Genomic DNA, 19,073 nt, shown 5'->3' with positions numbered 1-19,073 from the left:
CACAATTGCTTTCGCCACCCAGGCCATAGCCCTAGCAGGACGAGTAACAACTCCTGTAAGAGAGTTAATGGATTTATGACAAGCTTCTATACATCTGTCTGTAGTCTCCTTTAAGGAGGTTGCAGTATGAATGGGTATTGTGCCATTTTTAACCAGACGTGTTACATGAGAATCCACCGCTGGGGGAACTTCCCATTTAGTGCAATCAGCAACTGGAAGCGGGTAAAAAGAAATGAATCACTTTGGAATTTGAAACCTTTCACCAGGCATATTCCATGCTTCACTCATGTGATCAGATAGTGGATATGATTGAGGAAATTCTGGTGCATTCTTTTTCTTAGGAGCAGGTTCATCCTCTTCTATTTGTAAAATAGATTTTACCGCTCTCAAAAGAGCAGGAATATTTAGTTTAGAGGGTGGCTCCTCTTCTCCTCAGACGGAGTCAGAGTGAGAGAGATCTAAGACTTCTGCTTTCTCAGATGATGTCAGAGTCAGATAACTACACTACACTAAGCCGCGGGTCCCCGCGAACGGGGTTCCGCCTTACCTGTCCCCTGGATTCCGGGCTGCAGTCTGGGGAGCCTGCTAGCTAGTCCCCCTTGGAGCCCCGCTGGGAGTACAGGCTTGGTGTCACAGCGCCACGGAGGGGTGATCACACAATAAAAAGACATTGGCCGCACCATCGGACATTACAGCAACCCTATGGTTGCTCAGAATGTCCGAGTACATGGCCATCGGTTGATCAGAATGTCCGATGGTACGTGGTCATCATGCCAGTGCAGGGTCCTGACTTGCCCACTGGCGAAAACCACCCCCAGTCACACTGAGGAATGCCTATCTCTACACGGATCTTCAAGCAATTTTGATATGCGCCCACCTTATATGGTTACCATCTGGAGGCGTGCCCAGTACGTCTCGGGCGCACGTGCAGATTTAAAACATCAGGCACTTGTGTTCGATGTTTTAAATGCATCCACTGCTGAATCAGGTCCACGGTATCGGTTTTCATCATTACTAGCCATAACTAGCAACAAAATACTTTGTATATGGCCCTCAACAGTTTCCTGAAGAGAATATCTTACTTGTTAATAATTTTCTGGGTCCCATCAGAATTTAGCTCTCCACATGCCCCAAGCCCATCAGACCTCCCTATATGCCACTTTTATGCATTCATACCCCTTCACATGCCCTTTATGTTCTCTAAACACCTCCAGATGACACTTATGTGCCATCAAACCCTTTCACATGCCCGTTATGTGCCCTAAGTCACATCCAGATGACCCTTATGTGCCGTCAGACCCTTCCACATGCCTATTATGTGCCCTAAGTCACCTGCAGGTGACCCTTATATGCAAACTAATCCCTCCACATTCATATGTAGCTTCCCTTGAATAATATCCCCTAGCTTTTAATGTGGAGTGGCTAGCCACAGTGCTACAGCTTCAGTGTTGCCAGCTATCACTAAAATTAAGATATTGGGGGTGCCGATTGCTCTCTCACCCAGCTCATCAAAATTAACTCCTAGGCGGTCACCTAACATAGCCTGATCACATTTAAAGTAGCAAATGCTAAGGTACCTTCAGTGAAGCAGGTACTGGTTGTGACTTGTGATCTGGGCAGGAAATAAACTTCCCCACCAGCATCATGAACCCCCTTATTGTTTCTCAGCAGCAAACTAAGGGGCCATTCCAATTAGGTGCGGGTTTACAAGTGCGAGTTTGTTTTATGAAGCTCGCACATTTTGCATGAATGCTCTCTCCCGAGAAACGCTTAATAAAATTGGAAATGCCAACTCGCGCTACTTGCGGGGAGGGCGTGCAAATTTTCTATAGCATGCGACTTGGGAGAAGGGCATGAAAAAGTGGGAAACCCCCCAAAAAGTGACAACTTAGTTAGCAAAAGGCTGTTAGTGGGCATAAGGAAATTACTGTTTTTAAATGGTGTCAAATGACTGATTTCTCCATTTTTTATTAGAAAAAAATTATTAAAAGACGTAATTTTACGTTAATTTGAGGCCACTTAAAAAAAAAAGTAATAATAATAATTTTTCATTTAAAAAATTACTGTATTTACATTTAAGGTGCCTAAACGGGATATAGTCCGCATCCCGGGGCACACAATGACTGCGGTCAGAATCCCGGTGCCGTTATCCCGACAGTGGCTATTAGAGGTAGGTTTAGGGTTAGGGCTTAGGCACTAGGGGGAGGGTTTGGGTTACACTGCCAGGAGGAGGGATAGGATTAGGTTGCGGTAGGGAAGGGTTAGGCTGTGGGAAACATGGGTTAGGGGCAGGGTTAGGTTGCTACCTGCATGCGTTGGAATTTCCATAGTCAGGATTACGCTGTTGGGATTCTGACCCCCAGCATTGTCAGCTGCGGGATCACGTACCCAACTCAGGGGCAAACGCATGATTTTTAGTTTTTTTTTCCATTAGATACATATCATTATATATTATATATATCTCAGCAGACGGGTTGTGACACTCTCCGCAACAGCCGGCTGGCGGTTTGCAGTTACCATTTCTGACTATCATATGAGAGCCAGTCTCAAACTCATGTGTTTTGGACGGTGTTCAGTGGTCGAAGTGGAGCGGTATACGGCGGTATGACATACCGCCACTTCCCACCGCCACTTCGTTTTTGCCGCAAAAGCTGTACCAGCACTGGGATCTAGTATGGGATCCCAGCGCTGGAACAGCAAAATGTGGAGATGTGTTCCGCTGGGGACACATCTCTCTATCGGCGACGGCTCTGGCATGGAGCCAGGAGCCTCGGGTAACAGCTGTGCTGCACTAGTAAGCAGCGGCACTGACAGCCAGCCAATCATGGCTCACAGAGCGCTACCCAATGAGAAGCTGCCAAGTGGCAGCTTCTCATTGGCTCACAGATCCGGCCGGTGAGCTGGTCCGCGAGCCGGGATTGGCTGGCAGCCGGTGTGGACATTAAACTGCATTTCAGCAGGGACCCAATGCTCCAGGCCCCAGCTCCGTTCCAGCTGCAGTGTAGCTAGAGGTAAGAGGGGAGGGTGTAGGAGGGAATATGTTAATGAGAGGGGCAGGGGTGAGAGAGATGAATAGGCAGTTAGTGGAGTAGAGGGGTTGAGAGAGGGGGAGCCATTTAGAGAAAGGGACAGGGGGTGAGAGAAGGGGAAGCAGGCAGGTACAAGTGTAGTAAGTGAAAAAGGTGCAGTGGCTGAGATGAAAACAGGGGCTAAAAGGGTAGCCGCACTCACTATTCTGTGGTGACCGCACCTGGTGTCATCCAGTGCAGGACAGCCACTGGAGTGAGAGTTGGGGGGGGGTCTGGATTTAAATCTGCATACTTCCACCTCTAAATTCCCACTTCGAGCACTGACGGTGTTACAAACCACCGGGGTGGAAGTGTCTATCACTGAACCAGCGTCACACAATATTCTAACAGGTCAATTGATTACCTGCTACAATTTGATTGCCGGAAATTTGATGTGAAGATACTTAGTAACAAATACCATATAAAACACCCTGAGGTATTTGTACTACAAGCCTTGTCACTATCAGCGCTACTATTATTTTTTACCCGGATGACAGAGACTATTTTTCATGAAACCAAAGTAATTGATGGTTACATACTACATATTGTTACAGGAGACACCTTCTGCAGAGGTGGATCTCCTATGTACAGATATGAGATATTATTAATACTTCGTACCAGCTAGTATTTTATGTATGTGTATTATTTTTATTTACTTATTTCATCTGCATTTCCGTTATTTAAATATATATTAAATTGTTATTTTTTATGTCAAGCGCTCTTTTGTCTGGTTAAGTTAATTGATATAAATAATATTGCTGGCCAATCAAGGCATATAACATTTAATACCAACTGATATCTAATCCAGGCTTTTTTATCTTGAACCCAAGGTGTATATTGCAGATATATCACGTTTAGGAGCAGCTTATCAATTTATCAGTATATTATTTAAGAAACTCTATTATATGTGCACCTGAACTGTATATGTGATTATATATATATTTTTGTGCGTCAGACAAACCTGCCTATTCCCAGCTATATCTTCCACGCATCTCAGTAGAGTCTGGCCACAAATGTATGAAAAGGTTTAACATGGGGCACATTGCCTTGCTATCGTAGGATACAGGTTTGTTTTTTTTCTTAAGAAATGTCTTAATGTGTGTTGTGAGTACAACTTTTTAATGGTTGTTGAACTTAGAATTCTAAAGCAAAAAAATGAATAGGAAAAAAAAAACAAGTCTGGACGCTATGTACATTATTATTATTTTTTTAAATCAAATTAATTGCCCAATGTGTTTTTATTTTTATCTTTTTACACATATGTTATGCTTAATTCAGATTAAATAATTAGGATTGTTGCAGTGTGACCTGGATCACTCTTATTCGTACAGTCACTGTAGGTATGAGTGCTGATATACTTACTAATGTTAAATAAAGTCTCGCCTTTTTTGGAATCCATTAACCACTTAATAGCTTCTTCTGCTTCCTGTGCAGTAGTGGTTTTAATCTGTTTCACATTGTAAGGTTTACTTATCCCAGTTTTGTCTTTTGGCTATAAATATATAAGATAAACATTTTACAACTTGCATAAAAGACGACAGCCAATGATAAAGGATGCAAAGCTGGAATTCAATTTAACGTGACAGCTGCAAAGTGTCTCCAGGACAACAAAGGAGGTCATTCACCTACTTTTGTATGTTGGCACCTGATCTTACAGGAGAAGATGCCAGGAACTGCCATAGAAGATGGTTGGGTAGATTCTGAGTGGCACGCTGCTGCTGCAGCTGATTTAGGGGGAAATGTACTAAGCTCTGGAAAGTGATAAAATTAAGAGTTATAAACTACCAGCCATTCAGCTCCTAACTGTCATGTTACAGGCTGTGATTGAAAAATTACACTAGGGAGCTAATTGGTCAGAAGTTTATTACTCTCCAATTTATCACTTTCCAGAGCTTAGTACATCTGCCCCTTAGTGTCTTTTGCCGTAGTCGCGTCTGTGACTATATCCTATTGCTAACAACAGCCCTTCCCCTGGTATACAAGTGTGTCTCCGAATGTGCAAGGACTGAGACACCCATTTTCAGCATCTTTACACACTGAAATACCAGTCACTGCCCAATACATTTTCAATCCACATCTCCGTGTGTGCGTCTGAAATAGCAACTGCGACTCTGTACAAACACAATCTGGATACATGTGTGGCGCGACTAGAGTGTGAGATTAAGCATCAGGGTGCGTGCATCCAGGACACGTGGTGCGAGCATGTAAAAAAATTAGTTAATTATGCAAAACAAAATTAATGAAATGATAAAAATGGACTGAAAGGTGCATTTACAGGGCGGTCCTTAGCTTTGCATTAGGGTGCACATCCACTGGCGTAACTACCGTACGTGCAGGGGGTGAGGCTCCTATGGGACCCAGGCCGCCTCCAGGTTCCGGCCCTGCCCCTGCACCTACGGGTGCCAGGTCAGCCATGTTTGTGTCCTTCTTCAACAGTGTCTTACGCTGCGCAGGTCCGGCACATCTGCCCTCCTGGTCGGCTCCGTTTCTCCTCACTGACTGATACTGGGAGCAGGCATTGCCGTGATCCTGGGATGTCCCAGCAGGCTCAGCATGGCTCCTCCAAACATCAGTCAATGAGGAGAGATGGAGCCGACCAGGAGAAAATATGTCCCTGCCCTGCGTAGTTCACTGCTGAAGGACGTGACCACGGAGCAAAGGTAAGTCGCGGAAGGTCAGGAAGGAGTGCGGAGAGGGTGCGCAGGGGAAGAGGGGGGGGGCGTGAGATTTTTCTATGGGGCCCCCCTAAGTCTAGTTACACCCCTGTCAGCACATCCATTTTCTCCCTGCAAAAGGACTTGATTTTTCTGGCATCCACTGATTCTTGTGCTGAATTTTGATCGCCCAATACTTGAAAGTAATAGTGTTTGCTATAAAGTCATAAGCTCACTTATTATGAACTGTTTTTGGAAAATTTCATTCATATCAGTGCAAGTGGGTAGCTTTAAACCAGAGCTACAAGCCAATTACTACATTTATCGGCTGGAAAAACTCATGTCACACAGCATAGGTGTACAACTTTTCTGTTTCACAGATATGAGAGCCATACATCACTGGTTACAAAGTACAAAATGTACAGAACTTTACTTAGGATGTACTGGTGAACAAGTGGTAAGGGGAGAGACTATGGGCCTATTCATCAACCGATAAATGGCCCGGTAACCATGCGGAAACGCTAGTTACAGCATTTTTAAATTGCTGGGCCATTCATCATTAGGGATCCGATAGGACCCCCCCTCCCTGTATTCAGCAAACTCCGAAAACTGAAAGTTTTCAGAGTTTGCTGCCGAGGACAAGCACCATCTTCAGATGGCACTTGCTCTCGTTGCTCCGCTCCTTCCTATGGGAAGGAGTTCCGGGGATGCGAAGAGGGTTCCGAGTGGATCCCTCCGCCACCTCCTCACTCCTTTCTGGCGGCTTTGCGCATGCTTTGTCAGGACGACGGGGAGCAGGTAAGTAACGCATCTACAGAAGTAGCTGCGACACTTTCCACGGGGACAACTGGTTTTTGGAGCAGTTGGACCCTCATCGGAGCATTGATGAATTGCTTCGGTGTCAGGCTTCCACCACTGCGAGTTGGATACTAAAGTATCCCTCATAGCGAGTTCTGAACTTCAATGAATAGGCCCCTAAGTCTGTTTGAGCCATCTAAGCCCAGACCAGATGCTTTCATTTTCTACATTAATTCCATCCAAACTACATTTTTAGTGCCACTGAAATGCTGTAGATTTTAATGACATGCTATGCAAATGTCAATTGAAAGATTTCTACACCTATATCTGGATGGGCACTTCATCACTTGTATGTAATAATGCACCATCCATGGCACATGTGTGTAAAAATAGGAGAATTACATCACAAAACAGCACAATAGATTCAGGCTTGAATTTTTGTACTTTAAAAAATACTCTTTATATATTTTGAATGCTATTGTTGTAGTTCACATTGGATGAAGGATTAAATTAAGTCTCAAGCTGGGTATCTACTGGGCAATATATGGACCATTTATTGGAACGGTCGATATATCGCAAGATTGTTGGCGGGTGTGTATACTCGATATGTCTGTAAATGACAGCAGATGGCTGATAGATCTGCAGATATATATCGGTGCATCAGCTGGTGTGTACGAGCGACCTGGCGATCGCCCATACATATGCTGCAGGGACCCGACAGTGAGTGACAGCGAGCGGCAGTTAAATGCCCGCTCAGTTGTGACGTCAGGCCCAACACATCGGGCAGACGATTGGTAAGTGTATATGCACTTACCAATTGTCAGATAGGTCGGCGGGACGGCCGTTTGTGTATACCCAGCATTAGATTACTGCCTCTTATAGCTCAGACTTACAGGATGCTGAGGTGCACCAGGAAGAAGTGTAACTGCTTGCTGAACAGATGCTGGAATGTTGTTTTCTGTAAAAAAAAATAAAAAAAAGCCAATCAATCATAACAGATACAATAACAAGCAAATATATTTGCTGTTCCTAACTTGATTATTTTGGATAAATCTCCAACTCTGCACCGTTCAATATTCCCTTACAGTGGTTGTCATAAACAAATGGAAATACTTTAATAAATCAGTAAAAAAAAAGCTATGGCATTGGGTGCGTCCTTAGCTGGATATAGACATACACGGTGAGATTCAAAGTTGGTAAGATCAGTTGTACGAGTTCCCTTGAAATTCTTCCCTTGAAATTCTTCATAAGATGTGGTCAAATGGTGTGCGATTGATCGTTAAGATCATAGGATAAAATGCATAGAAGTGTATCACATCATACACGATCAGTTGAGATCTCTCTGCAAAACCATCTGATCTGCGATCCAACTAGACGATGGCGGGGACGCGCATCAGGGTCGCAGAAGACTCAAAATACAACTATTTGCAAACGATTGGTCTGTCCAACCTATAGAAAATGCCAAAATCGTGTTAAAAATCATCCCGTGTATGGCCAGCATTACTAAATGTAGCCTTGTGTCGCTACCTTGGACCTTATGGTTAAAACACAGTGCAGCTTGTCAGCATGCCGGACACGCAGGGACAGCCTCGGTGGTAAGCTATAGATTGCAGGCCAGCAGTGCAGCATGACTGTGGGATCCGTTATGTGGAAAACCGGAGGATTTGGTGATATGCTTATACAGATGTGTCCACATACATCTAGCCTCCTTGCAGGTTAAATAAACTTGGAAGTGCTGAGTGTCTTTGCGTGACTTTTTCCCTTAAAATGTGTCTTATTTGCAAAGTGATACGAATAGGAAACAGCTTTTGCTGATTAAAATATGCGGTATGCCTATATTCTGTGTGCGACTGCGAGTGTATCTGCATGTGAAATGTTACGTTAGTGTTACAGCCACTGACAATGTAACGTACCATTTCACATGAAGATATAACCGCAGTCGCACACAGAATATAGGAATGCCACATATCGTATTAATCAGCAGAAGCGGCTTGTGTATCCACATCGATTTACAAATAAAACACATTTTAAAGGGAAAAAGTTGCATGAAAAGCTGCTTAGTGCTACAGGGTCACACGGCGCTCACGCGTTATGTGTAACGAGACCTGTAGTGCATGGTCAACAGATGTTTGTGGACACATCTGTATGTTTGTTATTTGGTACGAATGTAATTTGCCCAGTGGAAAGCTTTAAGGGTAATATGTCTTTTATAAAAATAACACAAACTTTTGATTTGACAGATGAACTTTGTTGTGTTTGAATACAAGGAGTGCTACAAAAAAAAGGAGTATCTTGGTGTATCAGCAAATAATTTTACTTATTGACTCCAAAATACTTTGATAAAGTTGGTTTATTTGAATATATCTATACATTTAAAGCAGAAGTTTGGTTTCAGCACGCACACATATTATATATATATATATATATACACACACTGAAATCCGGGTACTGATCACAGTGCTAACCAAGGTGAAGGTAGTTGTTCAAAAAAATCAGTCTCTCGTATGGATGATCCACTATATTCCCAGATCTGAAGGTGGCCGCTTGACCTTTGTTGTATAGTCCTCAATGTTTATGAAAATACAAAAAGTGGAAACAAGTGCCTAATAGTGTGAATAGTTAAGACAATACTGACACGCAACACACATATAGAATTGCGTACCGTGTTGCCCTAGAACATGAGCATGTGGTAAGAGGTCTTTTAAGGACATCCCTTCTGGTACCTCATGTGGTTCAGTATAGGGTTTGTCACAGCACCGAGTCAGTTTATGAGGCGGTAAACTACTACTTGTAAATAACTTGTAAATAACAATTCCCCTATACCAAATGGTGGGGGCCCCTTAGTATGCACAGGACCTTCTTAATTCTTACTTGTTTATCACTATTGTAACTTAGTTATGTTTCTTTATTCTTATACAACATTGCAAAATGTTTCTTATATTGTTTAATGTGCTTCAGAATCAATAAAAACATATATTAAAAAAATTCACCTGTCCCTCAGTATCTCCCCCACATTTAAATCTTTAGGAACTTATTTTTATTGAGGATGCTATAATAATAATACATTACCATGTAACAGACATACAGTATAGTTCCTTACTTGGAGGTGGTGGTCTCTGAGGTGGACGTGTTCGAGGTCGGTTGGGAACAGATAGTGATCTACTTGGTGATCGGGAGCGTACCTCACCAACATTCTCAAGCTCCTTCTTTAGAACCAGCAAGTCTGTGTCATCTATAAAAAAACAAAAGATTTATATAATACAGCTACTTGTACCCTGCACTATCTGCTTTTTATAGCTTGCTGTCAATCAGCTAGAATAACTTTCTATTAACCCCTCCTCTGCAGACGTCGAGTTGTCCGCATATACACTAAAACCGTGGACGACAAGTCTCACTTGTCGTCTGCTGAGAGGTGGGGCATGTAAAACAACTTCCTTCACCACCGGTCCGGAAACTCTTCAGCAGAGAGTGAGACAAGCAGGAAGCATGGGGTGGGGTAGTATGTGTGTTTGTGTGTGGGTGAGGGTGGGGTGTATTTTTAGCCGCGACTAATTACTTCCGACAGGGCTAACCAATGGGGGTTTTGTTTTACCTGCCCAAGTAAGGTTTTTTAGGCCATCAATGCCGTAAAAGTACATAGGTCTGTGGCTTTTGGGCAAGAAACAGTAATTTTGATTACCCAGTAATGACCATCGTGCTTTTATCACAATAAAATCCATTTTTTTCTGTGCAGCAAATTACCGTGGGTAATAGGATACCCTCCTTTAAGTCCCTACGTCTTCCCCATATTCGTACTTAGAAAGATGGAAGCACTTTTATTTGAAACAGGGGTATCTCAGGTTCCAGGATTGCTTCAGACTTGCATAGGCCCAAAGCTTATGCAAGAGTCTGAAGTAAACACTAGAAATGCTCAAAATCGTTTCAAAAACGGTTATAAAAAAACTGGTTATAAACAAAGGACATTAGCAATAAATTTGTTCAGGGTTAAATAGCGAAAAAAAAAATAATAAAAAAAAAATTATATATATATAGTATTTTTAAGGGTTTTTCATGTGAACAGAGCATTCAAATTTGAAATTAGAACACTCATGTCCGGTGTTCACATTACAGAAAAGTTGAAAAAGCTGCACGGACAGAAATGGCAACTTTGTATAGTTTATTTTAACATCTTTTAACAATAAAGTCGAGTTAACAGGTCAGCAATTTGCAGGAAAAAAAACACCAGGGTGATGATCATTTTCAGAGACCAAAAGTTTGCAAATGTCGAACTAGGCTGGTTTGAACTGGGTTGAAAAGTTTGTGCATCTCTAGCCAATACACGACAGAATGTCATCATTTCCCAACCCTATTTCCAGAATGTTCTGTGCTCCTCAATACAATTACAAAAGTATCGGGCGCATGGTAATTTTAGAGCAACACATTTTGACCTCCTCCTTAAGCATTTAAGGAGATACCAGAGACAGTAAGAGGTACTGGTAAGAAACATTATGCTGGTGAACTAAGCCCCAAACCCTACTTATTAGCACTTAGCATATAAATCCTCCCTACCTTTTACAATTTTCTCTCCCTTCCCCCATACACTGACCTCACAGCCACTGGTGTACTCCTCATTATGCTTACAAGAAAAGGAGATACAGTGATTCATAAGTAAATCACATAATCACTATGTGCTTCCTCCTGCATAAGCGCATGCAGGAGAACAGCGATGATAGCAGAATGTATGGGAGAGGATCAGCAAAGGAGCAGCCAGCACTTTTCCTGCCAGTAGCGCAACATAACTTTCCTCCCTGCTATCATACTGTACTTGTGGTTATCAATATACTGATGCAGGACAAGGTGCGTGGTGAATTACTATGCTCCACCCCTTGCTCCAACACTCAGTATTTCACTAATTGTTTGACTTAAATGTCACTTACAGATATGTCCTTACACATCTTTGCTGTAGTCACGCTAAAAAGCCTCTCTCGGCGCACCAGGTCCAGCAAGACTCTGCTAGCGCCGGGCGTCTTTTCTTGCTGACAACGTGTCTAAGTCGCAATGTAGAATGTACTAGCAGACTCTGCTGATTAATTTGGAAAGTGACACTTGCATATCTGTGCGTGACTGAGAATATGAATCTGTATACGAAGTGCTACAATATAACGGTCACAGCTTTTTTCTTTCATTCCAAGTTACATTGTGCTTCATATAGGTAGACAATTGTTGCATAACAATTATTCAGTACAGTCTGCTGGTGCGTCCTAGTTGCATCGCATTGCGACTTGGAAACATTTTCAGCAAAAAAAGATGCCCAACAATAGCAGAGTTGCAAGAAACCTGGCGGCTCACTCACAAGTCGCGCTGCGTGGCGTATTGAGGCTAGATGTATGAGGACACATCTTTAGGACAAAAACATTAAAGGATAAAATTCCTGTAGCTGATTTTACTATTACCTTTAAATGAGTGTGGTTTCTTTGGAGCAGCACTGGAAGCTTGTTTAGCTGGCATCTGTTCATTCCCATAAGACATATCATCGCCAGCTGCTGACCTGTCAGACATCAGATGAGGAGGCATCACATAATCTGAGTCATCGTCCAATATATCACCTGCAAAGGAAGTCAATAAATGTGAGGAATCTCCCAGCCAGTCAAATGAAATTTAGGAGAACTAAGGACTGTGGCTCAGTAAAGGTGATAAGGAAGTATAAAGTTTAAAAGGGTGGACTACTATACTACTTAGAACCTCATATCTAGCACCACAGTATGGATTTGGTATGATACACCGCCGGCCGCAAGGCTCAAATCCCGGCAACGCCAGCCCGACATGGAAGGAAATCCCGATCGTCTAGAAGGTAAGTACTTACTAACCTAACTCTACCCCCTAACCCTCCTTTAGGTTGCCTAACCCTAACCTCCCCCCCGGTGCCTAACCCTAATCCCCCTTCTAAGTGCCTAAACCTAACCCCCCTTTCCCCGCCGCCTAAACCTAAGTCCCCGGGGGGTGCCTAACCCTAACCTTCCCCCGGGGGTGCCTAACCCTAACCCTCCCTCCCCCTAGCCTAACCCTAACCTCCTGAGGGGGTGCCTAACCTTAAGTCCCCCCCCGGGAACCCTAAATCTAACCCTCCCCGCCCCACGGCTATCCGCACTCGGCGCCCGGCATCCCTTCGATCGGGATGCCGGCGCCGGTCTCCTGGCGTCAGTAGAATAACAGATAACCCTCGCCGGGATTAAGCAGTTGGGAAGCCGGCTGTCGGGATTAGGTCCGCCGGCTTCCCGACTGCATACCCTGTACGACAACTACTCTCATTACTTTCTACATTCACTTCTCCTGAAACTGCTGTATCATACCTGAACCAGGATCTACAAAAAACCCTTTATGAAGTAGCTCAAGCTACCCATCACAATTCATGTACACTTAGACGTCAACCATTGGATTCTAACAAGAACTACAAAAACTCTCACATAGAGTAGAATGTCAGTGGTGTCAAGTGACTTCCTCACATAAGACTATCTACCACTCTTACCGTAATGCTCTGGACACCGCCAAACAAACATATTTCCAAACTCTCATCTCTGTTTAAGCCTCTAATCCCCAGAAACTTTTTAATACATTTAAATCATTTCTTACCCTTCCCTCACCCAACCCACCTGCTACTATCCATGCACAAGATCTTGCTTCTTATTTCAAGGACAAGATTGATAAGATTTGAAATGAAATGGTATGCTCTTCCTCAGCCAGTGACCTGCTCAATTCCCTACCTGAACCGTCTGCCACATTCTCTTAATTTGACCCGACAAATGAAGATGAAGTATCTACACTCCTCTCATCCTCCTACCTCTCCTCTTGATCCTATGCTCTCACAAAACAGTAAAGCTATGTCTCCTGTGCTCATCCCAACCTTAACTAAAATCTGAAATCTCTCTCTCTCTACTGGTATCTTTCCATCACTGTTCAAGCATGCAGTGATTACTCCCATTCTGGAAAAATAAAATTCTGACTCTATCACTCATGCTGTTCCAAGTTACTTGAGAGACTTGTCTACACCCGCCTCACACACTTTCTTAACTCTCACAACTTATTGGACCCACTTCAGTCTGGCTTTCGTTCCCAACACTCAACAGAGACAGCACTGACTAAGGTAGTGAATTATCTGAGGCTAAAGGCAATTACTCGCTTCTTACACTTCTAGATCTCTCTGCTGCTTTTGACACTGTTGACCACTCTCTTCTAATACAAACACTACAATCCCAAGGTCTTAAGGATACAGCCCTTGGTTCTCATCCTACCTATCTAATCGCTCTTTCACTTCTGATTCTGCCTCCTCTTTGCTACCTCGATCAGTTGGAGTACCGCAAGGCTCAGTGTTAGGTCCTCTGCTTTTCCCCATCTATACCACACCTCTCTTGGCAAAGTAATCAGCTTTTTTTAATTTCAGTATCATCTGTACGCGGAGGATACTCAAATCTACCTATCCTCCCCAGATTTGTCACCATCTGTATTGGTCCGTTTCACTGAATGTCTTTCCGCCATTTCATGAATGTCATCTTGCCACCTCAAACTTAATATATCCAAAACATAATTAATTATATTTCCACTGGTCAATAGTATTTACCAACCTGATCTCTCTATCACTGTTGATAACTCGACAATCCACCGTACAAGCCCGCTCCCTAGGTGTCATCCTTGACTCTGATCTGTCCTTTGTTCCCCACATTCAGTCTGTCTCAAAAATCCTGTTACATACATTTACAAAACATATCCAAAATTCGACCATATCTTACACAAGACACTGCAAAAACTCTAATCCATGCACTCATTATTTCCTGCATTGACTATTGCAATAGTCTCCTTTCTGGTCTTCCCAAAAAACAGGCTCTCGCCACTACAATTCATTATGGATGCAGCTGCGAGACTGATCTTCCTCGCCAAACGTTCGTCTGCTGCTCTGCTCTGTCAGTCCCTCCATTGGTTACCAGTTTTCTACCTTATTCAATACAAAATACTTTCAAATACATAAAGCTATTAACCAAACCACACCAACATACATCTCTTCACTAGTCTCAAAATATATCCCAAACCGACCTCTCCACTCAGCACAAGATCTGCTTCTCTCATTCACAGTTACAGGACTTTTTACGGGCTACACCCACTCTGTGGAATGCCCTACCACGCACATTAAGACAGTCTGCAAACCTTCAAGCGTTCCCTGAAAACTCACCTCTTCAGACAAACTTATCAGATTCCAGAACCACCCACATAACCTTCATAGCTTCCATATCTAATTACATCCCCTCTCACAGTCACACAATTTCTTTCCTTCACATCCTCCTGACCTTTGGCCAACATTCCTGTGTGACTGGATCATACAGCCCACCAAGAACCTCTGCAATCTGGCTGGACCAATATGCAATATGTAGCACCAATCCTTGTGTATTAATGCCTATTTCCCTATAGATTGTAAGCTTGCGAGCAGGGCCTACCTACCTCTATGTCTGTTATTACCCAGTTTTGTTCTATAAATGTTTCCAATTGTGAAGCGCTACAGAATATGTTGCGCTATATAAGAAATAAGTCCTACAGTATTTCAACTATCAAGTATTATTTTATAAAATGTTAGTACCCACTATAATAATACTTTCATTTATTAGTTATTAGAGCTTATTTACCATTTATATAGTTCATACATCATTCAATTGTATATATAAATTTTTAAGACCTTTTTCCTACAACAACTACATTCTTGTGACACACAGATGTGATGAGATACTTCTATCTTATACATTAAAGCTATTCAAGCATTATGTTTCAAACGAATTTCAGAATTAATCAATTGTGAGTTGGTCAAAATGATGTAATAAAATCAATATATTTAATATATTCACCACAGTGGGGATGCTGAAATTTTACTTACACTACCCTGTGTATTTATATAATTCTGTTTCTTGTGAGCCCTATCAATTTCCAAGGTAAATATCCAGAAAAATAAAGACCGTGTTTACCCACCTGTTCCAAGACGTGGTACAGAGAACATTATACGTTACAACATTCATATTATAATGTTGTATCTTTTACCAACCTTCTGACTCATAGTCCAGACTGGAAAAGTCAAAATTCTCCTCCAGAAGACAGGAGTTTGCATTTGGTGACAGGAGTGCTATACTGTCTCTATTACGTGCAATTTCTTCCTGTAGACCCTTCAGCCAATCTTTCGTCTTTGGTCTTATTTTTACTGTTTTTCCTTTCACCTAACACAGGAAAAAAAAAAGAAAAAGAAAGCTAAAAAGTAATTCAAAGGTAACATCGATTATCTCTCAGTGCTGAAAAAAATAAAATATTTTAAAAAATGTGGATCATATTAAGTCTGCATGATTATGTAATTACATGATTGCTATACCATTTTTCTTTTTTTTTAGCCTGGTGGGATAACCGTTATGACAAGAAAAAAAAGCATTTTTAAAAAGTCTTTACACCAATGTGTATTGAATGTATGCCATATTTTTATATACAGAGGTGTCCTCACACTGTTGCTCAAGTTTGCGTCTTTTCGACTGAAGATGAATCTTAGTTGCAATGTGCTACGACTATGACGCACCAGGAGACTGCACTGATTCACTTAATATGTGATTTAGTCTGAATCTGTATATGAAGTGTTATGAGGCAACGGCAATGTTTTTTTTCCATGCCAAGTTTCATTGAGCTTTATTTACACACTCAGACACACGAAAATATGCAAGTGTCGCATATCAAATTGATCAGTGCAGTCTCCTGGTGCGTCTTAATCACATTGGATTGCGACTATGAAGCATTTTATGCTGAAAAAGACACAAATAATGTGCTTGGGCAACCAGTCACACGACCTGGCTGCCATCATCCGGCTTCTGCAGTGGATGGGAGAGACGTCAGGGCCGTAGCTAGGGTAGTGTGGCCGGTGCCATCGCACAGGGCACCACAGGTCAGGGGGCGCTGTTTGGGCCTGTCAAATTTCTGTTTATTATCATGTCTTTTTTTGGTTTAGACTGAAGAAAACAGTTCCTGTTGTTCAACGTTTGGTATCTTATCAGATAAGGCTTATTGTTTTTTTTATACATGGTATGTTTTTAATTGGCATGAGAATTTTATTAAATGCATGTAATATGTTGTGCGCTGAAGTTTCCTTCCCATCTTTTCTTCTGAGCATTGAAGGTATTTCTGAAGGAAGTGGGAAGAACGTGTAATCCCTAAAAAAAAAAAATCTGATTTAGATAAGCTCTATATAATTTATTATTGATATGGGGCCAACTGGATATCACTTTAATATATATTCTGTTCACGTTGGTGTTCTTTTGGTAACATTGTACAAGGAGGCGCCTGTTTTTTTTTTTTTTTGTTTTAGTTTTTTTTAGATCATTTTCATCTACAACTGGCTGCCCCTCTCATAGATTGGAGGATTGGTGCACTTCATTCAAGAATGGATTAAGATTTATTCACTAGTGTCATGGTTTTGGATTGCGTGCGTAGGTAGGTAGATACATTACTTTTAAATGTAAACAAATTAATTTTCATTTTGAACAACTGACATTTTCAACTTTGTGGTTACAAAAACACACTTATATACATTTATAAATGTTCTGAATTCTGAATTTTCGGAATTTGATGCAGTTACTATTCGCCACTGTGAGGTGGCGAATAGCAGAATCGACTTACCTGTATCCGCGTGTGCAGGTCCCCCGACGAGTCCCTCTGCCGCTCTGCTCCGTCCTCAGGCTCCGGAGGCTGGTCGGACATGTGTGCTCCCCAGCAGAGCACAAGAAAGACCATGCAGGACGGAGCCGAAGGCTGCTGCGCGGACAGGTAAGTCGGGGGGGGGGAGAGGTGAGCGGAGGGAGGTGGGGGGTACACAAACTTAACGCATCTGTAGGCAGTGCTGCGCATGCACTGGTTTTACAGATGTAACAGCACATGCGCAGCACTGTTTCCAGATGCAATAAGGTAGTGTAGGCAGGGAAAAGTATCTATTTCCCGAAAAGCTGTCATTGTAAAAATGACAGCTTTTCGGAATAGATACTTATGGAGAGGTGGAATGATGAATTCCACCTATAATTAGGTAGAACTCCATGCGAGTTCTAAACCTAATTATCTCTAGAGAATTTTTAGGTTTAATGAATAGGCCCCTATATATTATAATTTGACTTGACCGTAGCAGAGAGCAGAAGTTACTTATACAGTATGAGGTGTCATAAATGTGCAGTAAAATAATGCATAGGCTAATCTTTATTATTACTGAATATAAACTGGAATCACGCATCTTGTATAATTCTGCAGCAAGAGAAAATAGCCATGATACATTCCAATTTATTCTGACTTATTCAGTGGGTATCGTAAATCAGAAAGACACAGAATAATTGCATTTCAGCAGCTCATACTTTGTACAGTTCCTCTAATGAGTTTGAATGCTATTAACTGGTTTATGTATGCTACATTATCTAAATTCAATTTACCGTCAAACTATCTTGCTCGAGAACACTTAATGCCGTCCTGCTGTCTGCAAACGTGACCATCATTTGCCCTCCAATTAACCTAGAAAAAGAAAAAAAAAAACCACACTGTATGTAATCACAGCATCATTTCTAAAATTGCATGTTGCCTTTATTGATGTAATCATTAAATCAGAACTAAACCTGACAAAAAAATGCTAGAATCTACTTCACATGCGCGGGTCTTCGGGAAAATGGCACCCGTGCAGTTTTCCCGGGGACAGCAGTACTGCACAGCAGTACTGCGCATGCGAGAGTCACCAGGAAAATAGCCAGTGCTGCAGAGCAGCAGTCTGGAGACTAAGGACAGGTGAGTATAAGTATACATGGGTGCAGGGTGTGCGGTGTGGGCCCCCACTGCACACCCTGCACCCATTAAAAATACGCCCGTGTTGTATAAATGTTGTTCATGCGGTATTTTGTTCTTTTGTACGCTCTGTGTTACAATGGAACAGTAAACTGCATGAATTCCCATTTAATGGACCAATACATCTAGCCTGTACTGGGGTGGTTCCGCATTCCGCCGACACCAATGTTGGGGGAACAAAGAAATCCAACATGTTGGAAAATCTTGATTCCCCGAATGGAACCCGAAAATGGTCAGAATCGGTGAGTCTGGGATTTTATAACATGTTTAATTTCACCGATTCCCCGATCATCAATGTCCGCCGATCTGCGTTTTTGATTGTCAATTGGCATCAGCAGAACAGGAAATCGGGCCGTAGATGTCTTGTCCACATAACTCAAAGATAGCAAGAATTCCATTTACATAGAGAATGAAATGTTTCAACAGTTGCAAAATATAATGATGTATTATTCCATACAGATTATAGCAAACTAAGGGTAGTGATAAATGCTAAATGTACAAATAGCCTGAATATGAATTTAAAAATGAATGCAATGTTCAAATAACTGGGTAATGTAAAAAACAGAAACACTGTAACTGTCTTAGGACGGATAAAAGGAAATGAGCATTTTTTCTTTCCTCTGAGTCACTAAGGAGCTAAATGTATTAATGATTATTGTATCACTCCAATTTGTAGCTTGCTACTTTCACT

General features: G+C 42.1%; 1 protein-coding gene across 1 annotated transcript in view; it reads right to left on the bottom strand.

Annotated features, from left to right (window-relative positions):
- The window catches only part of SYNJ2 (synaptojanin 2), a 215,307-nt gene that overhangs the window by 8,099 nt on the left and 188,135 nt on the right, over positions 1 to 19,073 (bottom strand). Inside the window, exons 20-25 of the mRNA XM_088457429.1 lie at positions 17,980 to 18,058; positions 15,579 to 15,747; positions 11,953 to 12,105; positions 9,621 to 9,752; positions 7,414 to 7,478; positions 4,431 to 4,560 (exon numbers count right to left, since the gene is read on the bottom strand). Of these exons, the coding sequence (XP_088313555.1) occupies positions 4,431 to 4,560; positions 7,414 to 7,478; positions 9,621 to 9,752; positions 11,953 to 12,105; positions 15,579 to 15,747; positions 17,980 to 18,058 (728 nt within the window). The remainder of the gene's footprint in view (positions 1 to 4,430; positions 4,561 to 7,413; positions 7,479 to 9,620; positions 9,753 to 11,952; positions 12,106 to 15,578; positions 15,748 to 17,979; positions 18,059 to 19,073) is intronic.

The sequence above is a fragment of the Taudactylus pleione genome, unplaced genomic scaffold (genome assembly GCF_031769625.1).
Source record: "Taudactylus pleione unplaced genomic scaffold, aTauple2 ptg000760l, whole genome shotgun sequence".
Taxonomy (NCBI): domain Eukaryota; kingdom Metazoa; phylum Chordata; class Amphibia; order Anura; family Myobatrachidae; genus Taudactylus; species Taudactylus pleione.
This window is presented reverse-complemented; position numbering and strand designations above follow the sequence as displayed.